Raw genomic sequence first — 22,746 nt, forward strand, 5'->3', positions numbered from 1 at the left:
GTAAAAATATCGTTTAAATGTATTTTAAAATTTCCAAGCAGGAGAGAAGCAGTACAGTAATTATTACATGAGTCTTTGCAGTGTACACATCAAAAATAGATTTAAAGATTTAGACTATCTAATTTTACAAAAAGAGATCATTCGTTCTGATAACTCCATCAAATAGGTGCTTATTAAGGTCTAATAAAACAAAACAGTCTCTTACGTTAGAAAGAGAGAAAGTTAACTCATTTTCGGTAAAATGCCAAATTAAATTCGATAAGATATCAGAAGGAATAAAACAGTGATCCAATAATTTTTAAATTTTGAAGAAACATTAAATTTAATGAAAAATTGGGTCGTTTTTTTCATATTTTGTGGTCTAGGGTTTGGTGTAGATATTTGATTTACATTTAACAGTGGTTCACAATTTATAACAGTTGCAATACAACATAAGTCCATTGTAAAAATGTTGTAATGTAAAATGTAAACGAATGTTCTTGTAAAATAAAAGAACATCGGTTAAACGTGTCATTCCCACTCACCACTGATTTTTAATACTTATAAGTATTTACAAAAAAGTCTAATAAAAATCTTATTCAACAGCTATCGATGTACTTTAATTCATTAGGAAGCAAAGAGAAACTATTAATAGCTTTAAGAAGTCGTGTTTACACAGGTCATATATTAAGTTAAATCTTTATTAAAAAAAAGTTTCGGATCACACGGCTCATTCTTGCGTAACTAAGTCGTCCGCCATAAGAATGCGAGTATTTTTGTAAAAATTTTGCTTGGAAAACTGTAATAGACGAACAAGTCGTAAGTATCGTGTGAGTATGTGCATAAGTTGTTTCATATGAAACTCAAAAATACCGGAAAAGTTCATTGTGGCACTGAAGAATATTTTAAGTAAAATAATTGAGTTAGATTTTTGTAGCATCTCGAACCTTTAATTATTTTATGATTTCGTTTTTAAATTCGTTCAACGGTGGAGCTACCTGCTATAGAAAATAAGACTTAATGTGCGGCGAATTTCTTTTTTGTTTTTAGGTAAATTCCTTCTAATTCGGAAATTTATGCAAGCTCGGCGAAATAAGAGTTTACATTTTACATTTTGTCTGTTAATAAGTCATGAACGTTGAAAAAAATAAAGAACACTATGGTTCTTACGATTCTAAGCAGAAAACATTCTTCGGTTAATACATTGAGTATTAAGAAAGAATAAATAAAATACCGACTACTATTCCACTATGCTTACGTAAATTTCAAAATTTACCAAAATAAATGCACATTGTTTTCAATGAAAAGCAACCAAAAGGGATGAAACGTTCTTTATTCGTTACGTAATCTCCAAACTGACGTTTCGCCTTCAATTACACCATACAAAGCTTTCAACCAAAAAGGCGAAACGTCGGCTGAATATTACGTAATGAATAAAGAAAATTTCACACCCCTTTTGTCTGCTTTTTGTTAAAAAATATTAATATAATCATTGGGGAAGATAGTACAAAGAATTAGGTCTGTCATACGGGTTATAGCAAATAATTCTGCCGACTATCGAATTAATATAATTAATTTTTAATTAATGCGTAGATAAAATAGGACCTAGCAGCCATAAATAACACATTTTTTGAATAGCTTTCTACGGTTACTTTTCGCGAATTCATTAATACTTTTCTTCTGCTGCCATTTTTCATGATAATTAAGTAGGTATATATAGTAAATCGTAGGAGTTATTTTCGACTATGAATCGTGATTCTCAAAATTGAATAGATAATTTTTCTTAATGCTCGTGGAAATAAGTACCTAACCAGTAGGTATTTAGACGGAGAAATGTTCGCGTAATAAATCTTAAAACTAATCGTAAGTATGTATATTCGTGCTAATGTTCCCTTTGCATGGCTCTGGCCTTTACTACTTAATGATAAACGAGTATTTTCTCCAAGTCCTTTGGGTATACATAGGAGGCCGAGTAATTGTGTACGAAATGAATGGTCCTTACTACCAATATGTATGGCCGATGTAGACGCTAACCACATACCTACTTGAAATTGCATATTTAAAAATGATATAAAGATAACATATCCAGTTTATACCTACACAGTTTACGATTTATGCAGTTGCATTTTTTCTGCATTGTGCTCTTTAATTCCTAATCAAATTTGGCGTATTTTGCATAAGTGGATTTATAAATAAAAGCTGATTTATCAGGACAAACAACACTCTTAATGGTTTTGCTGTTTAACGGTACATTAAATAAGTAATTGTGAACAGTAATCACGTCGAAATTGCATTTACATGGTGTGTACAAGTATGACTCGCCCCTAACTAATGAAAGAAAAGTGTATATTACAGTCAAGGAAATTAAGTTAGCACGTAGAGTAAGGAGTTAGTGATTTCGGAATTGCTCTTCTATTTGTGCTATTATGAGACCTTCTATCACAAAGAAACTGAGCTGATATCAGTTGATTTTGGTCAACCGGAGCTCAAAAAAGGAATTATTATTCTAATTCTAAATAATCTATCTAATCTAAATAATTCTAACAGAACTAAAAAAAAAGTTTCTGAGGTTTGAAAGAATGTTTTGTTAATCCGTAGTTCAACGAAATCAAGTCAATTTAGAAAAAAAAAAAACAAAAGGATAGTCATGTAGGTATGACGAAAATTTCGAAAGTCCAGATCAGATGTATCTCGCCCTGTAAAAATTTTTAGATATTTTAATCTCAAAACTCAAGAAATGTAACCAAAGTACCAATTTTAATTTAAATAAAAGGACAAAACAACCGTGACAGTAACCATTTCCGAGTTATGTCCCTTTTATCGCTGGGTTAGAATCTGATCTCATATTTGAAGATACATGAAAATCTCAATGTGTTGGAGCTAATCTAAAGAGAGAATCTAATTCACCGGTAAGAACAAATTGACGATAGGTACTTTCTTGGTTATTTAATTTTTTAATTTCACTCAACAATGCTTATAAAAGGACAATAAATGGAAATTTTTTGAATTTGAGATTGAGACGTACTCTGGAATTGCAAACTACGTTGAAATTGATCTGTGACCTTAGTTTCTAGATCATTTGTTACCATTTTCAAGTTTTTGGATTTTCATTTTCTGTATCTCGTGTATTTAGTTTTTCGCCCTAATCACTATCATCGCTCCATTCCCTCCGTTGTTCAAGGGTGCATTCCGCCCTGTTCACTATTTTACACTACTGCTTAGGACAGTGAGACAGGCCACCTATCAGCATTAGCTGGTTGGAACGAAATACAACAATTGTTTTTCAGCCCCTTAAATTTTTTTTAATGTCCTTTAATTTTTTTTCTTTCATTTTATGTCGGCACCGTACTCCTGAAGAAGTATCACTTCAAAAATTTCTCAACGTATTTTTAAAAACATTTAATGAACGAAAGCCATTTCAAACATTGTTTTGCCGCTATGTATAATAATAAATTGTTGTGTCGTTCAAAACTTGCATAAACCTTATCTAAGATTTTTATTAATTGAAAGTACTTGCAATACTTCCCACCTAAAAGGGAATGAAATGTATATAAAGTCGACCAATCAGTCAGTATGTGTCTGTTTGCTGCTGGCACCAGTGCTATATTTTCTCATTTAAACAGTTATTTAACAGAATTCTTCTGTGATAATACTCAAAGTTGAATTTTTATCATCTACAAACTGTTAGTGTTAAAAGACAGATGGCTGTGGATGCATTTATTGGTATAATAAATAACACAATCGGCAACGGCACATCTCCTTGTTTTCTTTTGTTTGCGCAAGTCAGTGTAAGTGAGTACCATTCGGTATAGCTTTCATGCGAAACAATATCGTAAATAAGATTGTGTTAAACGTTGTGTTGTTTATTAACATTTGTTGGTGCATTCACCGTTTTGTGAATTAGCAGCCGCATATATGGAAATTGACATACAAGGTAAGACAATCATTGCTGATAACATTAGAGTAATTTAGAACAGTAAAAAGTTAATTTGGTGATAGCTGTGTTAAAGCTTTACAAATCTACTACACATTTACGTATAAGGACTAGAATAATAAAATTATTGTTATTACTTATAAATAAATTGATATTCGTTTGATGAAAGAAAATGTAAATTATTATTTGTGCATCTTTAACAGAAGGAAATTCAAGGACATGATAACACATGTGATAGGTGTAAACATAATAATTACCTATTTATTTAGTTTATGGAGTTAATTGAAAATCGCTTGTTAAGAGCATTAGAAAACTTATTAATAGCATATTAGCAATTACAGTTGCAATTTTTTAATGCTTATAAATTAGTTAATTAATTTATAATTTATTATTTTACGTTGCGATTGTTAATACAAATATAACCGTCGTTTTTGGTTAAATTTGTTGAAGAAATGCAGTACCACGTTAGGTAATTTTCAGGAAACCTAAAAATGATAAAAATATATGCAGGTAATGATATAGTAGGTACCTAACAGAAATTGAAACAACATAAAGGAATTATGATAATGTATTATTTATATGCTCAAAGCTACTACTTCAACACATTAAAAGCAAACTACAATATGTACAAACATGCAAGGCTACTAATAAAAAGAAGAAAAATGAAATAAGAAACAGTTAATTTATCAACAAACTACTATTTGACAAATCTATTTTTTGGTATAAATTCAAGTCAATACGGAGAAGGAACTATTAAGCAAATATGTGACATTTACGTTTTGATTATTCTGGAAATTGATGTTTGTCCGGACGGTCCGGTAATGGAGGGGTTGTACAGGCCTAGCATTGTTCCCCAGGGGTGCCTTGGGGGCCTCCTTCGAGCCCTGCATCAGCTTCCTGAGCGCGTAGAACTGCGGAAAACGTCACAAAAGATTAGGAACAAGGCAAACGATTTTTATATCAGTTCGAACAGACAAAATCAAATTACAAATTTCTTTTCTTTTTTTCTTGACGTCATTTTGTTGGTAGGCACTTGATTCAGCTTATAATCCAGAAATTTTAATTTATTTATTTCAAAAATATCTTACGGAGAAATTCGCAAGAAAAATTAATTTATGTCTGTAACAATGAATATGTGAAATTCAACAACAAATATTTTCTAATCATTAAAATATCTAACCTAAAGTAGCCATAACCTAGCCTTCAAAAAGTACCTACGCGTTTTCTTTTTAAAGTTATATTTTGCGCTTCAACGTTTCGGGACAAATTAAAAAGAATTATGAAAAAGACGCTGATTAAAAAATATTTTCTTCTTGTTTTAATGGTACTTTTCGTCAAAAACAATTGACCAATTAATAACTTATCAAAGCTAAAAGATACATTTAAAACAATTTTATATCCGGAAAGCGCAAAGAGCAACTTTTCAACCTGTTACATCGAAAAAAAAAAAACAAAAGGAAAGTCATGTAGGTATGACGAAAATTTCGAAAGTCCAGATCAGATGTATCTCGCCCTGTAAAAATTTTTAGATATTTTAATCTCAAAACTCAAGAAATGTAACCAAAGTACCAATTTTAATTTAAATAAAAGGACAAAACAACCGTGACAGTAACCATTTCCGAGTTATGTCCCTTTTATCGCTGGGTTAGAATCTGATCTCATATTTGAAGATACATGAAAATCTCAATGTGTTGGAGCTAATCTAAAGAGAGAATCTAATTCACCGGTAAGAACAAATTGACGATAGGTACTTTCTTGGTTATTTAATTTTTTAATTTCACTCAACAATGCTTATAAAAGGACAATAAATGGAAATTTTTTGAATTTGAGATTGAGACGTACTCTGGAATTGCAAACTACGTTGAAATTGATCTGTGACCTTAGTTTCTAGATCATTTGTTACCATTTTCAAGTTTTTGGATTTTCATTTTCTGTATCTCGTGTATTTAGTTTTTCGCCCTAATCACTATCATCGCTCCATTCCCTCCGTTGTTCAAGGGTGCATTCCGCCCTGTTCACTATTTTACACTACTGCTTAGGACAGTGAGACAGGCCACCTATCAGCATTAGCTGGTTGGAACGAAATACAACAATTGTTTTTCAGCCCCTTAAATTTTTTTTAATGTCCTTTAATTTTTTTTCTTTCATTTTATGTCGGCACCGTACTCCTGAAGAAGTATCACTTCAAAAATTTCTCAACGTATTTTTAAAAACATTTAATGAACGAAAGCCATTTCAAACATTGTTTTGCCGCTATGTATAATAATAAATTGTTGTGTCGTTCAAAACTTGCATAAACCTTATCTAAGATTTTTATTAATTGAAAGTACTTGCAATACTTCCCACCTAAAAGGGAATGAAATGTATATAAAGTCGACCAATCAGTCAGTATGTGTCTGTTTGCTGCTGGCACCAGTGCTATATTTTCTCATTTAAACAGTTATTTAACAGAATTCTTCTGTGATAATACTCAAAGTTGAATTTTTATCATCTACAAACTGTTAGTGTTAAAAGACAGATGGCTGTGGATGCATTTATTGGTATAATAAATAACACAATCGGCAACGGCACATCTCCTTGTTTTCTTTTGTTTGCGCAAGTCAGTGTAAGTGAGTACCATTCGGTATAGCTTTCATGCGAAACAATATCGTAAATAAGATTGTGTTAAACGTTGTGTTGTTTATTAACATTTGTTGGTGCATTCACCGTTTTGTGAATTAGCAGCCGCATATATGGAAATTGACNTTTTACTTCTTTCAAGTGCCTTGTACTATTTCTTTTTTATTAAAAAATCAATTTATGCGTTGGAGGATGAGTAAGATCTCAAGTTTCCGGTACTATTTTTTTTAAGGTCACGACAAGCTCGCATGTATATCAGAAAATACAGAAATATTTGTGCTCAGAAGAATTATTAAAAAAACGAATATATCAGATTAAATGAGCAAGATCAAGATTTAACACGCTAGATCAAGACCAAGACTATATTTATCAATAAGATCAAGCCTAGAAGTATTTGAGCAAGACCAAAACCAAAATCGAATAACTAAGACCAAAACGGTCTTGGTCTTGGTCTTGCTGTGTTCATCGCTATTTTTGAAGGTATTTCCCCGTAAGACAATTTTTTGATGCGATTAGGGTAGCCTCCGGTTAGCAAATGGAAAACTAATGATTGAAAACTGTTCAAAAATTAAAAATGCGTCCCTAGAAAAAAAGAATTAGCCTTTAAACCAACTAAGTAAGCTGAGTTACCTACCAAAACTTACATTGTTTAAAACCACACTCAGTATTTGGTAATGAAAAGAAATCATAAACCATTCATAATAATATAAAATGAAAGAGAAAAATTGAACAATAGACAAATGACGCGGTGCAATCTTAGAATCTCGAACTTCACAGTCGACAACACCTGGTGAAGCTTACGAAACTCTGTAATAAGTCAGCTAAAACATCGAGAAAATTTGCTTACGCTTGAAGTTCCCTAACTCATTTTGTGTTATGTAATACTTTCTTTACTTCCCCCTTTTTTGCTTCAAGAATTATCTGTATACGTTAGAAATTATTTAAGAAAAAGTCCACCAGTATTAATTTCTCGGTAGATTGTATGTTTATCTAAATATTGTGACCGAAATCAATTTTTATTAAATAAAAATTATTCTTATACTCTAAGAACCCAGAGTTGCCAGACATTACTTATTTTCTGAGTAACAAAGAATGGGTTGAATAGAGTTGTGTTAATAGGTATTTTGAATATACTTATAGGTATACTTCATTTACTTTCTCTAGCGATGTGCCCCTTTCAATGTCTTGGATGCGCGCTGGCAAAATCGTAGGTAGGGAAAAAAACCTCATTATACTCTCGACTCTTGTTCATTAAACATACTTTTTCATACGGTACCTGTCAAAAGTTTTGTTGAATCATGAATAGCAGTACGAGTTGAAAACAAGCGTTAAAGCCTTTAATATATCTTCAAATATAAATAAACATCTCCTTGATATTTTCTGTAGTAAATGGTACCAATAACAGCACATTTAAGCAATGCAATTGTAATGGATAAAATGATCAAATTTTCCGTGCAGTCCTATACGGATTATGCGTTCCTCACAGGTTAAGAGTTTAACCGAGAGTTGTCTCCTTTCTTTTCTGGCCTAGTGCTGTTCTTTTCTAGTTTGCGCCGGTCAAACTGAAGGTCACATCGCTACAGAAAGTAAACGAAGTATACTTCCTAACTTGGACCGATGGCCAAATTAATAATCAACACTGCTAGACACTTTCCGTTGACGGTAATTTCTGCCAAACGCTTCAAAGTTCGTCAATTCGCGAATTGTAGAAGCCAAACATCCCCCAGATATAAACAAAATGTCGCTCTGGGATCTTACTCTATTAATGACTTTTTTAAATTTGTATTCCGGATGTTATTATTATTTTGTATTCCGGATAATATCATTATAGTAGCTTTTTTTGGTAAATTCGTCTGCTATTAAATATATCACCTTCTGATGCATTAATTTTTGTTTGAACTCACTTGAAGAATAAATAAAGTACTTAAGTGAAAAATATACCCGCTCGTGCTCTATTTAAAACCTTTCTGCCTTAATAATATCGTCAATAAATCATGGTCATTAAGCGTCTTGGTCGGTGCTTAAATCCTGCGAGTATATCTCAAAGAAAAAGTACCTACCGGATACTATTGCAATAAATTTCAATTGCATATGTACATACGTATAGATATATACGTACGGTTTTATTCTCCTTCATTGTTCGACAATAAATAAAAGAACCCTTTAAACTGCATTGGTGTCGTAGATAAATATTAACCTAACTTTATATTAAGGTAGTCCGGCTGAAATTTCAATTTTGTGAAACGGTAAAAAATAAATAGTTTAAACCTTTTAATTGACAATAGTAAAAAGACAAGGTCTCTTACGGAGTTAAAATTTAAATAATTCTGGTTTTATAAATGAACACCTAACATGTACTCATCTTTCAATATTTTTAGTAATAAATTGTCACGGTAAACTCTTTGATATCTTTCGATAATATGGAAAATTAGCTTTTTAGATTAGTTATGCTTGTGCTGATAATTAATCCATTATTTTTCTTAATAGATTAGAGATGGATTTATTAAGTTAATTATTAGCTGTATCGATTATTCGAAATAACTACATAAGTGGATAAAAAGTCCATAGAAGTTTTTACCTGTCTAATGCAGAATTTAATTTTAACATTAAAACGGGTGTATTTTAAAAATAATCTAGTACTTACAAATAAAATCATTATAAAGAGGAGTACGATCGACGAGCCATATTTTTAGCCCGTATGATGAAATCAATATTTAATTTAATGTTCATGGTATAGCAGTATTAACATCTAGCAAGGAGGAGTTAAATGTAGCTTTAGATAAAATGAAAGCCTTATTGACAAAACGGTATTGTATGGAATTAAATAAAAGTAAAACAAAAATTCTAGTCTACAAGGGATGAAAGGAAAGCGCAAATATAAAGATAGGAGACGAAAACTTAGAAGAATCAGCCATGATTTTCGGTATATAGGAAGTCAGACAACTCAGCATGGAAGGAGTAATAGAGATATAAAACAAATGATAGCGCAGGGTCGTGTCGCCTTTAATAAAAAGAAGTCACTTCTGTGCTAGAAAACGGTTAATTTAGAAATTCGGAAAAGATTGTTAAACGTGTATGTTTGGAGGACGACGCTGTAATGGTTAGAAGCGTTCGAAACGTGGCGTTACAGGAGAATGATGAGAATACCGTGGATAGAGAAGATTTTAAACAAGGAGGTATTAGAAAGAGTAATAGAGCAGAGGGCACTATGGAAGCCAAAAAGAAATGGACGAGATAGGTTAGTGAGGCATATTCTTAAACATGAAAGGCTAGTTAGTGACGTATTAGAAGCAGAAACAGAAGTTAAGAGGAGTAGGGATTGACGTAGATTAGATTACTGTTCGCAAGTAGTTAAGGATGTCGGGATGCAAAGATTCGCTCAGGAGAGGAAAGAATGGAGTTGCATGTCCAATCAGTTTTAGGACAGACGACCTTATTGATGATGATGATGATGAGTTTTATAATTTTATACCAAAACTGCATTAAAGAAATAAACACTGATGTTGGTATCATAGGCCAAAAGTACACTCTGCTCCCTGTCAATTTTAATCCTTTAAACTACATTTTTCAGTGATTTTATTTTTGAAAAAAAAAGCGGAAACCCTACAGGAAATAAATTTTAGAAACTTTTTGGTCTTATTGGCTGTTGAAGTATATATACCTGTTGTTTTGTCATATAAATTGGCTTATTTATAATTATCCATACTGTCGTTTCCCAACAGCCTGGATGCGTTGTTGAACCATCGTAGGTCATGAACTGTTCTGTAGCTGGAAGAAGGCTTCTAATTGAAATGTGCTCTATTGGCGCTGACTCTCCTGAAGCAAACCAAACATAAAAATTCAATTACAGAAATTACCTTTATGTCTATAAATGTAATTGAGTCTTGCGTGTTTCTCCAATGACAATAAATTAATATAATGTGTAGTAAGGGGTTATTCATCAGTAAGTCAATTAATGTTAGGTATTTTCGAATTGTCCCACGGTATACCTATTTTACATACGTCATATTACATATGTACATATTACATGTATCATCAGATCATCGCAGGGGAGCATTTTGCAAGTTACTGAGAAAACATAAAAAAAACCTATTTTCTCATAATAAGAATTAATTATGATTGTAACGTTTTTTAGAGTAGATAAGTTGTTTGTTGTAATTAATATTAATTTTGAAAACTCGATTTTGTCCTTTGAAAATTAGTTAACGTAAATAATTCACGGAAATGCTATTTTTACAATTTTGTTATGATTAATCTATATATGTAGAGAAACACCAAATAGATTGGGGAAGTTCGGGATTTACTTTGTTGAACAAATCAGTTTTGCATAAAAAAAGGGCATGTAATTAAAATTGTATGAGACACATCTGCAAAATTTGATTTTCAATTACTCAGGCAGTGTATTATTAGCAGGTCAACAAAAAATCGGTGCACTTGAATTAAGCACAAAAACGATTTATAAGCATAAACTGAGCACAAACGGACGCCTGAATTGAGCACAAAGATTTTCTTACCTGCATGTGTTTAAATAAACACCTGAATTGAGCACAAGCCATATTGCCAGCTTTCTTTTAAAATATCTGTATGGATTTGAGTTCTTTTTGAAGCAGTAGGTAGGTAAGCAAGTAAATTTTCTAATGGAATGTTGTAACAAAAAACAATATTTACTTTGAATTATTTTATTTATTTTTTACAAGTACTTATAGGATTAATATTTCAACTTTATATTAGATACATAATATTAACTTAACTAACGATATTTTTACAAGAAATACATTTTGCATAGTCGTATCTTGATATTTCACCATCATTTAGTTAGCTTTATTTTTTGATCAATAAAATTGATTTTTAACAGTATTTTTCGTCTTAATTTTTTTTTCAACTTGGTTAACTGAATTTATTTTTATCTAAGTGTCTGTTTGAATTTCAATCAGAACCTTTAAAAAAGAGACGTTTTCCTTCTTAAATTTCGAATGGAATGCCTGGAAATGTTGGTTGTTCTAGAGACATTAGAAGACTGTTCGGTCCAAATTTTTTTAAAGACATGTTATTTATTGTACAAGACAATGATAACTATAATTGCAGAGGGGTAGTCCCTTGTTTTTATTAATTTCTTCCGCCCTTTACAAATCAGTTATATTTGGCAACATTACAACTTAATGTTGTTCTTATCATCGGTACTTTTATTTGCTACCTGTATGATCCCTGTGCTCAATTCCTTTCTTGATAAACAAACCCTCGATAATTACTTGTTTACCTGCTTACGCTCTGTGCTCAATTCGAGTCTCATCCAAAAGATCTATTAATATTTAAAATGAGACGAAAAATAAAACATTCATTTTTTAAAACCGAAAATGCATGTCTTTTATCGTTTATATTTTTTCTATTTGCACCAAGTTTGTCCGTGACATTGCGCCAAAAGTTTAAAAAAATCGTACAAAATAAAAATGGATATCTAATTATGACGACGTCGTTAAAAGCATTTCCTATTATATGCCGCGGTGTTCGTTGGTGTGTTGTTTGACAATAATTGACTTCGTTCACTGCGTTAGTTGACTGTAAAGTAAGTCTCGTTTCCCATTTTCACATTGGCGTCTTTGTCGGAATTGTTCAAAAGACTCAGCACACCCTATAGGTGGATAATTCGACGCCGCCGCCGTTTCAGCTTTCCACCGCATTTATCGTGTGTTGTCGTCGTGTAGGCGTCGCACAGTGCGGCGAAATAACAAAAAGTCTGACACCAATAAAAAGTGTTACAGTGCGGAATTTTAAACGATCGTGAACGAAAATATGGTTAAAAATGGTCGTATAGTAAAATACCACATAAACAACAAAATGACAGACTTGTTCCCACAGAAAAACAGACTATCCTCAAAAATTTCGTACCTTTTTTTGAATGAGAAGAGAAATAAATAACCAAAACGCATAGAATTTTTAAACACTGCTAATGCATAGTTAGTATTTTTTTTAGAAATCGAAGGCAGCTGAGGGCAAACAAATTATATTATTGTCTCTAATAGTATCTGCGTTTCGTCTTTGATGTAATGTTTTTTTAATTGCAAGGTGTTGTTTTTCGATATTGTTGTGACTAGGGTTTATACAAAAACCGACATTTTAGAAAACCGGTTTTCGAATGGTCATTTTTCCAGAAAGCCGGTTTTAACCGGTTTCGAATTTTTATAAAAAAAATTTTTGGCTCNCAAAAACCGACATTTTAGAAAACCGGTTTTCGAATTTCTAATTCTGTCCAAAAAACCGGTTTTTAAAAACCGACAAACCCTAGTTGTGACAAAAGTTTTATTTTTCCTTATATGACTTTAATTTCTAAAATAGTTTATAAAGATAGAAAAGGAATTATAACTTGTATTACGAAAATGACAATGTGCCACCATTAATTTAGATATTTACTGCTAATTGTGGTAACTCATAATGTTAAAGAATCAATAATTATGAAATCACCACTTTTGCAGGGAATCGGATAGCCCGGTACCCGCGATAAAACCACTACGATTAATGGTCCTTGTCTTCGTTCTTGTGGGCTTTCCATTAAATACCACCCTTACCAACACCCCAAGTCACATTAAATCCCGTTCAAAAAGTTATTTAAACACTAAACAAATGAAATTTTAATTTTTGCCTGCAAGGTGACAAAATCTTACTAATAAGTTACAGTTGATCAAAACTTGATAACAAGCGACTATTCTGATGTACTTTTATAAATACTTTAGTATAGTAATCAATAAATAATACAAATTAGGACAAACAACCTATCCCAATGGAATATTAATTAATTACCAATTTTCATTAGGTAGATGAAATCCTATGACATTGTTAGTTACTTAATAGTGGATTAGTATGCAATATTAATTTGAAATCATTTTTTCGATTTTTTATTTACCCATTACAAATTAATGAGGGAAAAATTGTTGCTGCCGGGAATCGAACCCGGGACCTTTGGCTTTACGCACCAATGTTCTGACCACTAAACTACGAGAGGTGACAACAGCAACCACGAGGTTTTTGAGGTAGTTTGTAGTAGGTAAATAAAAAATCGAAAAAATGATTTCAAATTAATATTGCATATTAATCCACTATTAAGTAACTAACAATGTCGTAGGATTTCATATATTATCGTTAACATTGTAGGTCGGTTGGTCGTTGTTGCTGTTGTCACCTCTCGTAGTTTAGTGGTAGAACATTGGTGCGTAAAGCCAAAGGTCCCGGGTTCGATTCCCGGCGGTGGTGTGATAAGTGCAACAATTTTTCCCTCATTAATTTGAGGTAGCGTGTAGTGGGTAAAAAATTCAGAAATGAATTTTCAGAATAATATTTCATATTAAACTAACTCACTTCTAAAAGATATCTAAATTATATGTATGTTTAATCATAGTATATTCAGTATATAGTTACATTAGTTCGACGGATCGTTAACCTTGTAGGTCGGTTGGTCGTGGTTGTTGTTGTCACCTCTCGTAGTTTAGTGGTCAGAACATTGGTGCGTAAAGCCAAAGGTCCCGGGTTCGATTCCCGGCGGGGGTGTGACAACAGCAACAATTTTTCCCTCATTAATTTGAGGTAGCGTGTAGTGGGTAAAAAATTCAGAAATGAATTTTCAGAATAATATTTCATATTAAACTAACTCACTTCTAAAAGATATCTAAATTATATGTATGTTTAATCATAGTATATTCAGTATATAGTTACATTAGTTCGACGGATCGTTAACCTTGTAGGTCGGTTGGTCGTGGTTGTTGTTGTCACCTCTCGTAGTTTAGTGGTCAGAACATTGGTGCGTAAAGCCAAAGGTCCCGGGTTCGATTCCCGACGGGGGTGTGACAACAGCAACAATTTTTCCCTCATTAATTTGAGGTAGCGTGTAGTGGGTAAAAAATTCAGAAATGAATTTTCAGAATAATATTTCATATTAAACTAACTCACTTCTAAAAGATATCTAAATTATATGTATGTTTAATCATAGTATATTCAGTATATAGTTACATTAGTTCGACGGATCGTTAACCTTGTAGGTCGGTTGGTCGTGGTTGTTGTTGTCACCTCTCGTAGTTTAGTGGTCAGAACATTGGTGCGTAAAGCCAAAGGTCCCGGGTTCGATTCCCGACGGGGGTGTGACAACAGCAACAATTTTTCCCTCATTAATTTGAGGTAGCGTGTAGTGGGTAAAAAATTCAGAAATGAATTTTCAGAATAATATTTCATATTAAACTAACTCACTTCTAAAAGATATCTAAATTATATGTATGTTTAATCATAGTATATTCAGTATATAGTTACATTAGTTCGACGGATCGTTAACCTTGTAGGTCGGTTGGTCGTGGTTGCTGTTGTCACCTCTCGTAGTTTAGTGGTCAGAACATTGGTGCGTAAAGCCAAAGGTCCCGGGTTCGATTCCCGACGGGGGTGTGACAACAGCATCAATTTTTCCCTCATTAATTTGAGACAGTTTGTAGTGGGTAAACAAAAAATCGAAAAAATGATTTCAAACTTGTTAAATTATTATTACTGCTCTTTTTTCTGTGGTAGCATTACTCGGCACTATTTGGTACACGGCGTCATTATCCGGTACCCGCCCGGATCTGCTCGGTACTAGATCCAAATCGGATACGCGGCTTATCTGTAGTCTCCATAAACTACCAAGGACTTAAGATTTTATATGGTATCAAAATTAAGTCAAGAAAAATAGTTCAATTAATAAACCTGGTACATGACTTTATCAACGTAGATTTTTGATGTCGATAGTTATTTGTTTTATGCAGATTTATGACATAGTATCGGATGTAAATGGTACCTACATAATATTTATGTTCATTTCACCCATCGATCAACTTTACGTTTGAACAGGAAAAAAATTGCACGCTACTCTTTCTAGATGTGTTAATCATCAAAACAGACGACCACTTCACTGGTATACCGAACCAACGATTTTCAAAAGAATCTTAATTTCTTATCATGCCATCCATTACAGTAAAAAATTAATACGATACTTGATCTTAAACAAAGAATATACAAATTAAGCTCGCCAAAATTTATTAAGAATAATTTTCACGCTACAAAAGACATAATGAAATACAACAACTACCTAATGTTATTAATAAGCAATTTTAATACTATTCACATCAGTCTATGGTTAACAACAATATACAGAATCCGGCAAATGATGTGGCTAAAATGACACGAACGGAATCACGAATTGGTAAAATATATTTCCCGATACCTTACATAATTGGTCTGTCGGAAAGAATTAAAAACTGTTATAATATTGTAGCCTTGAAAAAGACTACCAAATAGAGGCGAAACGTTCGTGTTGGTTCTTTATAAATAAAAACCTTCAAATCCTTAATTGCCTTGAGCTTTATTTAATATTATTCAAACTAAGGACGAAACGGATAATGGACCTAAATAATATAGTTAATCGATTCACATTCAACACCAAAGATTGAAAGCGAACTATTGACTTGCAATACACACTTTCATGAAGCTCCCTACCAAAAGGCGAAAAGGTAATATTAATTTATTGAATAAGTTTTTTATCCCCTATCCTACCTTTGATTTTGGTACTATATTCTTAAAATAAGAAGATGAAGTGGAAACTTAAAAATTCTTTACCAAAGTTTTCCATTCCTTTCCTTTCAACGGAACTTTCAAAATGGGGTTCAAATAATTTCTTTTTGTGAATATATGAGTAGTCTGGTAAAAAAAAAGTAATATCGGATATTTTAAATTATCATAAATGGGTAATTAAATATATTAATGTACCAACTTGCAGTAACTTTTACATTAAGGAGATTGTAAATTGGAAATGCTGTTTTATGTTTGTAGGGACGCAGTACATATAAAAATGAAGTTTCTAAATTATCTAGTATAAAATTGATGTTGTAAAATAAACATAAAAACTAGTTTATAGAATATTTAATAACGACTAATAAAATCATACAAAACTCCTGTCCCCATTTACTCGTTTTTACGACCTACTTCGTCCGCGTAGAAATATATAGGTATTTATAATTGTTTATAAAAAATACAATTATAGTAATAAAAAGTATCCTAGATCATTCCTGACAACCTCATCTTCGCGTCTATAATGTGCTATAGAAATCCGTTCCGGTGTTTTGAAGCTTAGTGCACACAGACAGACAAAAAAGGGTCTTAACATGCAAATAATAATATGGACCGAATGCATTTATTATGATATTATATAATCATCATCATCATAAGGTTGTGAGTCCTAACACTGGTTGGGCACGTACCTCCACTCTTTCCTGTCCTAAGTTAACTTTCGCATTTCCCTAAAACTAGAACAACCCATTTCCTTAACTATCTGCGAACAGTAATGTAATCTAGGTCTACCTATACCCCTCCTAACTTCCGTTTCTGCCTCTAATATGTTTCTGACTAGACCTTCATGCCTGAGAAGGTGTCCTACTAACCTATCTCGCCTATTTTTTACCGACTTCTATAGAGTGCTCTGTTCTCTTGCTCTTTCTAATACCTCTTGATTTCTAACCTTTTCTATTCGCGTTATCCTCATCATTCGCCTATAACACCACATTTCGTACGCTTCTTTTCTTTTCCGCCGCACCCACTGTCCATGTTTCGCACCCGTACAGCGGCGTGCTCCAAACGTACACCTTTAACAACTTTTTTAGAATTTCTAAATTAACCGTTCGTGAGCATAGAAGTGACTTTTTCTTATTGAAGGCGACTCGACCCTGCGCTATCCTCTGTATTATATCCTTCCTGACTTATCTGACTTCCTAGATATCTAAAATCGGTTACTTCTAATTTTTCGCCTCCTATCTTTATATTCCCTCTTTCCTTACTTTTTTTTCCCTTGCAAACCAGTATTTTTGTTTTATTTTCATTTATTTTCATAGAGTACTGTTTTGTCAATACCGCTTGCATTTTATTTAAAGCTATCTAACTCCTCCTTGCTAGACTTCAATTTTATTTATAAGAATAACATTGCTCTACTGTTTTTTTGTGTTTTGATTAATTTTGTATGTTTTGCGACTTGGTGCCACTGTGTTTTACGGTCACGACTCTGCGGTCGACGTCGTCATCGCAGTTGGCGCCTGTTTATTAACTGTTGAAGTAAGCGTGGCAATAAGATGATTAATAGCTACGATAGGAACCACCGCATAACCGTCAGCCACCCTTCTCCCGTATTCATCCCCTCTCCGCCATTTAAATGAACCTTACCTCAAGCGTCACAGTCATCGGCGTTGGTTAATACCGATGCTTACAACGATGACAGCGTCGACGACGCGACCTGACATAATAAGAAAAGCTTTTCGACTAAAAAAGGTTGCACGTTATAAGGTCGACTTCTTTTTTTAATTCCTAATCCTCTATAAAAGGTCAAAAATTTAAAACTTTGTTTTACTTATGACATTATCTAAGAATTAAAAAAAAATAAAAAGTACGGTATAAATTCTTGGCCGGTAAAATCTCTGAAAACTACTAGACGTGGACTGTGATTTCGAACTTATTTGATCTCATCAGCACGCCACAGGCGATGCGATCTCGATAAGCTGTCGAGTTACAGCAGTATGTCGTTATCTATAAATATTTGCTGCTAATATAATTTATAATATATTTCAAAAGTCAGACAAGAATGTTATAACTATGTTGATGACACAACTTATACACATACGATGTAGTAGTGTATGTCCAAAAGTTCGCTGTTTTCTAGAAAAACGTAGTTAAAAGTGCAATACATTCAATTCCGGTCCTGGTTAAGAAATACGACAACGCAATGTTGCATTTAATTAGCTGGTAATTAACAGCATCAGTGTTGTATTTCCTTTGAATTTTTTTTGCTCATGTATTGTTTGTTATTTGTATGATTAGATTAAATATGATTCAACATGTTAATCTTATTATCCAACCCAATCGATGTTCAATAATAAACTGATTCGACAAAACAACATGAGTCTTCAGAGTACGTCAGTTATGTTACCATAAACAGTTCTTGTAACAGCGGTGTGGCATTCGATAACCGCCATTATTTACGTTTTCCGTCGATGTAGTTGCAAAGCCCTCCAAAGCTCCGCATCTATCTCTGTTACACCCTGCATACATGAAAAGCACTAAACCAAATTAATTAATAAGAACTGATTAAGTCTAACATTCGAAATACTTTAAGAGCAAATACTGTAGACGGTGACATGTTACCGTAATTCGATATTATTATAGAGAAAGCGTATTCAAACATCAATATATTTATAGAAATTCAATTATCTTCATCGAAAATGTTTAAAATCTTCCATTAGGAGGATAAATGATTGTACCTAATAAAAAATTTGAGATGTGATATATCCGATAAAAAAAAAAGAATTATTAAGAAATAATTCGCGTAACATACAAGAAAAGTGTAGTCGAATTGAAGCCGGTTTAAAAAACGTCCAAGTCATTCTTAATTTGTTAGCACAAACAAAATCAAAGTGAAAAATTTGTGAACTGAAGTCTTTTTTTATGCGAGATATCGCGAAGTAGCGTTAATGGGTATTGATGTTAAGAGCAGGCTAAACTCGCTGAAAGGAACAGAATAAAAGAATAAATAGTAATTAATCGTTATCATTAGGTGTATGTACGTATAATAACGTAATGCGCTTTGGTCATTTCTTTTTCTCTTTGAAAAAGTATATCCGAGATACTTTTCCAATATTCGATTTTCTCACATTGATGGACGTTGAGAATCAGACTGAATCAGAACGCGGGTCATCAGTAATCCCGCCGATATCTATCCGGAAGAAAATAAATGGAAACGGGAGCATCGGGACTGATTAATATTGATTCCTTTGATATGCAAAGTACATTGTCCTGGAAAAAAGAAGAGAAGCCATCGGAATAAGATCTGGAGTGATTTCGGATTCGGGACGCCCTTGTGATGTGCTGGAAACCCTTATTAACCCATAAAATAGACTAGAGAGAGAGACGATTTGCTAGCGGAAACATATTCTTCTTCACAAGGCACTGTGAAATTGAAGTCGTAACGCTGAATGAATGGGTCATCGAACCAGTAATGCGCCTCATTTTTACTCGACTTTTAAATGGTTTTCATTTGCAAAAATAATCATGACCCAAAAATAAGTTAGTGTAAATACTATAGACATGTCTTTCTAACACTAAATCGAAACTTGTTCATTTCAGAAATTTCGGTAGTCTTCCTAAAAGTATGAAGTAAATCGACGCTAATTGGTACCATTATCTTTTTGTTTTCGATCATCATAAGATCGTCAGTCCTAAAAGTGGTTGGACACATATTTCCACTTTACCTAACTGTAGAACATGCCACATCTTTAACTATTTGTAAACAGTAATCTAATCTAGGTCTACCTCTACTTCTCCTGTTTTTGCTTCTAATATGTCTCCAGCTAGCCCTTCATGCCTGAGAGGGTATCCTACCAATCTATCTCGCCTATTTCTTATTGACTTCCATAATGACCTCTGTTCTCCTGTTCTTTCTAATACCTCTTCATTTCTAACCTTCTCTATCCACGGTATCCTCATCATTCCCCTACAACACCACATTTCGAACGCTTCTAATCTATTCTTTTCTACTGCGCCCGCCGTCCATGTTTCGCACCCGAATAGCTCCGCGCTACAAACAATCTTCTTCGAATTTCTAAATTAATCGTTCGCGAGCATAGAAGTGACTTCTTTTTATTGAAGGCGACTCGACCTTGCGCTATCCTCTGCTTTATATCCCTACTACTCCTTCCACCCTGACTTATCTGACTTCCTATCATATCTAAAATCAGCCACTTCTTCTAATTTTTCGTCTCCTATCTTTTATATTCACTCCTTTCCTGCTTTTTCTTCCCTTGCGTACCAGTATTTTCGTGTTACTTTTATTTGTTACTATATCATCTATTAATCTAATGAAGTTGATCGCGTCTTCTATATATATAGGTACATTAAAAAGAAGCGATGACGGAGAGTTTTCGATGAAAGTTGAAAATAAGACAACTTCTACTTTTTGTAATTCCTCCCAAATGTTATCAATTATATTTTACAATATAGCAAATTCGTGATAAGGGGCGAAATACATCCTTCAAAAGGTCTCATTGAAGATAATACTCATTAAAAAGGCGAAACGTCAGTGGTTGTTTGATAAATGAACTGTTTTTCAGCTTTCACATTAACGTAATTGTTATCTAGAAATGAGGGAAAAAATGGAAATTAAATGTATTTTTCAATAGCTTACCTTTGTACTTTACTTTATTAAAATTACTAGTTATAAGCCTTATTTCGTCACTGGAAATATCCCCAACCTGAAACAACAGAAAATTTACTAGAATGCTATCTATTTATAGGAATACTTTGAAATAGATAATAATTTTCCGTTTAGGTCATATATAGATTATAATTTATTACATTTTGTTGTAGTTATTTATAAAAGTATAGTTAATATCAGTACTTTACGGACATTTTTACTTTTAGGAGTGGTCAATATTTAATAATTATCAAATACTAATGTGAAATCAACTTAATTTCTTCCCACTCAAATTCCCGGCGAGGGTGTGATTGGTAAAAGGCATCGATCGTAGCGACACGCCGTGACAATAATTCGAATCAATCCTATCGGGTCAAATACGCCACGTTTCCATACGAAAACATGTGTTACAAGTTAATTTTGAAGCAATGTTTTTATCTTTGAGTGAAATTTTGGAGTTCTTGAACTCATCAATAAAAAGCCGTAATTTCGTTGAAGGANTTATCTAGAAATGAGGGAAAAAATGGAAATTAAATGTATTTTTCAATAGCTTACCTTTGTACTTTACTTTATTAAAATTACTAGTTATAAGCCTTATTTCGTCACTGGAAATATCCCCCAACCTGAAACAACAGAAAATTTACTAGAATGCTATCTATTTATAGGAATACTTTGAAATAGATAATAATTTTCCGTTTAGGTCATATATAGATTATAATTTATTACATTTTGTTGTAGTTATTTATAAAAGTATAGTTAATATCAGTACTTTACGGACATTTTTACTTTTAGGAGTGGTCAATATTTAATAATTATCAAATACTAATGTGAAATCAACTTAATTTCTTCCCACTCAAATTCCCGGCGAGGGTGTGATTGGTAAAAGGCATCGATCGTAGCGACACGCCGTGACAATAATTCGAATCAATCCTATCGGGTCAAATACGCCACGTTTCCATACGAAAACATGTGTTACAAGTTAATTTTGAAGCAATGTTTTTATCTTTGAGTGAAATTTTGGAGTTCTTGAACTCATCAATAAAAAGCCGTAATTTCGTTGAAGGAGAGAAAGTTGTGAATGCTGGTCATTTAATATATTGTGGCATATTAAATAATATAAATAATCGATATGAGTTACGCTGAGAGAGTTTATATCATTATTTTCTGCCATTGGAAGGTCAGAACTTGTTAAAATATTTTCTTCATCGTTTAGGTTACCACAATTTCCATTTTGTTGGTTTATATTAGCTTCAGTACGATTTTTTTCTCTATTTAATCTTAATCTTAATCTTAATCATACTTCTATTAATTCGTTTCTGGTCATCTGAAGGCTCTTTTATATTACATGAAGGCAAATTACAGGAAGGTATGGCATCTTTCTTCAAGAATTTGAAACCTTTAAAAATAGAGTCAACATGTCTCATTGTCCACAAAATTCAAAATATTGATTAATGTAATTAATATTTGAATTAATTTTAAATAATTAGTTATAGCTTAAAGTAATTATGCAAAAAAATGAATATTTACCAGGTGGAACATAGTCACTTCTTTTAAAATGTAACTAACAAACTTGCATGTGCTGAATTACTGTTTCCCCAATTTTTAAAACTTCTTGCCATTTTTTATGGCAATCGACTTTACCGAATTACCGAAATAATTTTGTATTTTTACATAGTAACTATTTGGTTTTGGAAAATAGTGGAAACGAACGCCCGGATTGTTAAACGCTTTACTTTTGCAACCATAGACACAACAAAACATTTTACTCGTAGTTTTTTTGGAGAAAATCTTGCTCCATTTGTTTCAGATTGATTTTCCATACTTTAAAATAATTTTATTTATTTTCTTCTATTATAATAAAAATAAAAAGAATTACGTATGTATCTCTTTCTACTCGCTGTGTAACAGCTAACCCGATAGGATTGGTTCGAATTATTGTCACTACGTGTCGCTACGATCGATGCCTTTTACCAATAGT

General features: G+C 32.6%; 1 protein-coding gene and 1 long non-coding RNA gene across 3 annotated transcripts in view; one reads left to right on the forward strand and one right to left on the reverse strand.

Moving 5' to 3' along the window:
- The first annotated feature begins 3,566 nt into the window (after nucleotides 1-3,566).
- LOC112905189 overlaps nucleotides 3,567-22,746 on the forward strand; it is a 225,218-nt gene continuing 206,038 nt past the window's right edge. Inside the window, exon 1 of the long non-coding RNA XR_003231617.1 lies at nucleotides 3,567-3,913. This is a non-coding gene — a long non-coding RNA (uncharacterized LOC112905189). The remainder of the gene's footprint in view (nucleotides 3,914-22,746) is intronic.
- Nucleotides 4,468-22,746, reverse strand: part of LOC108738159 (carbonic anhydrase-related protein 10-like) — a 112,490-nt gene continuing 94,211 nt past the window's right edge. For both annotated transcript variants that reach the window (XM_018471423.1, XM_018471422.1), the window contains 3 exons: nucleotides 20,760-20,826; nucleotides 10,194-10,348; nucleotides 4,468-4,824 (listed from right to left, as the gene is read on the reverse strand). In XM_018471423.1, coding sequence (XP_018326925.1) covers nucleotides 4,642-4,824; nucleotides 10,194-10,348; nucleotides 20,760-20,826 — 405 coding nt within the window. In that variant the 3' untranslated portion in view covers nucleotides 4,468-4,641. The remainder of the gene's footprint in view (nucleotides 4,825-10,193; nucleotides 10,349-20,759; nucleotides 20,827-22,746) is intronic.

The sequence above is a fragment of the Agrilus planipennis genome, unplaced genomic scaffold (assembly GCF_000699045.2).
Source record: "Agrilus planipennis isolate EAB-ADULT unplaced genomic scaffold, Apla_2.0 scaffold209, whole genome shotgun sequence".
Taxonomy (NCBI): Eukaryota; Metazoa; Arthropoda; class Insecta; order Coleoptera; family Buprestidae; genus Agrilus; species Agrilus planipennis.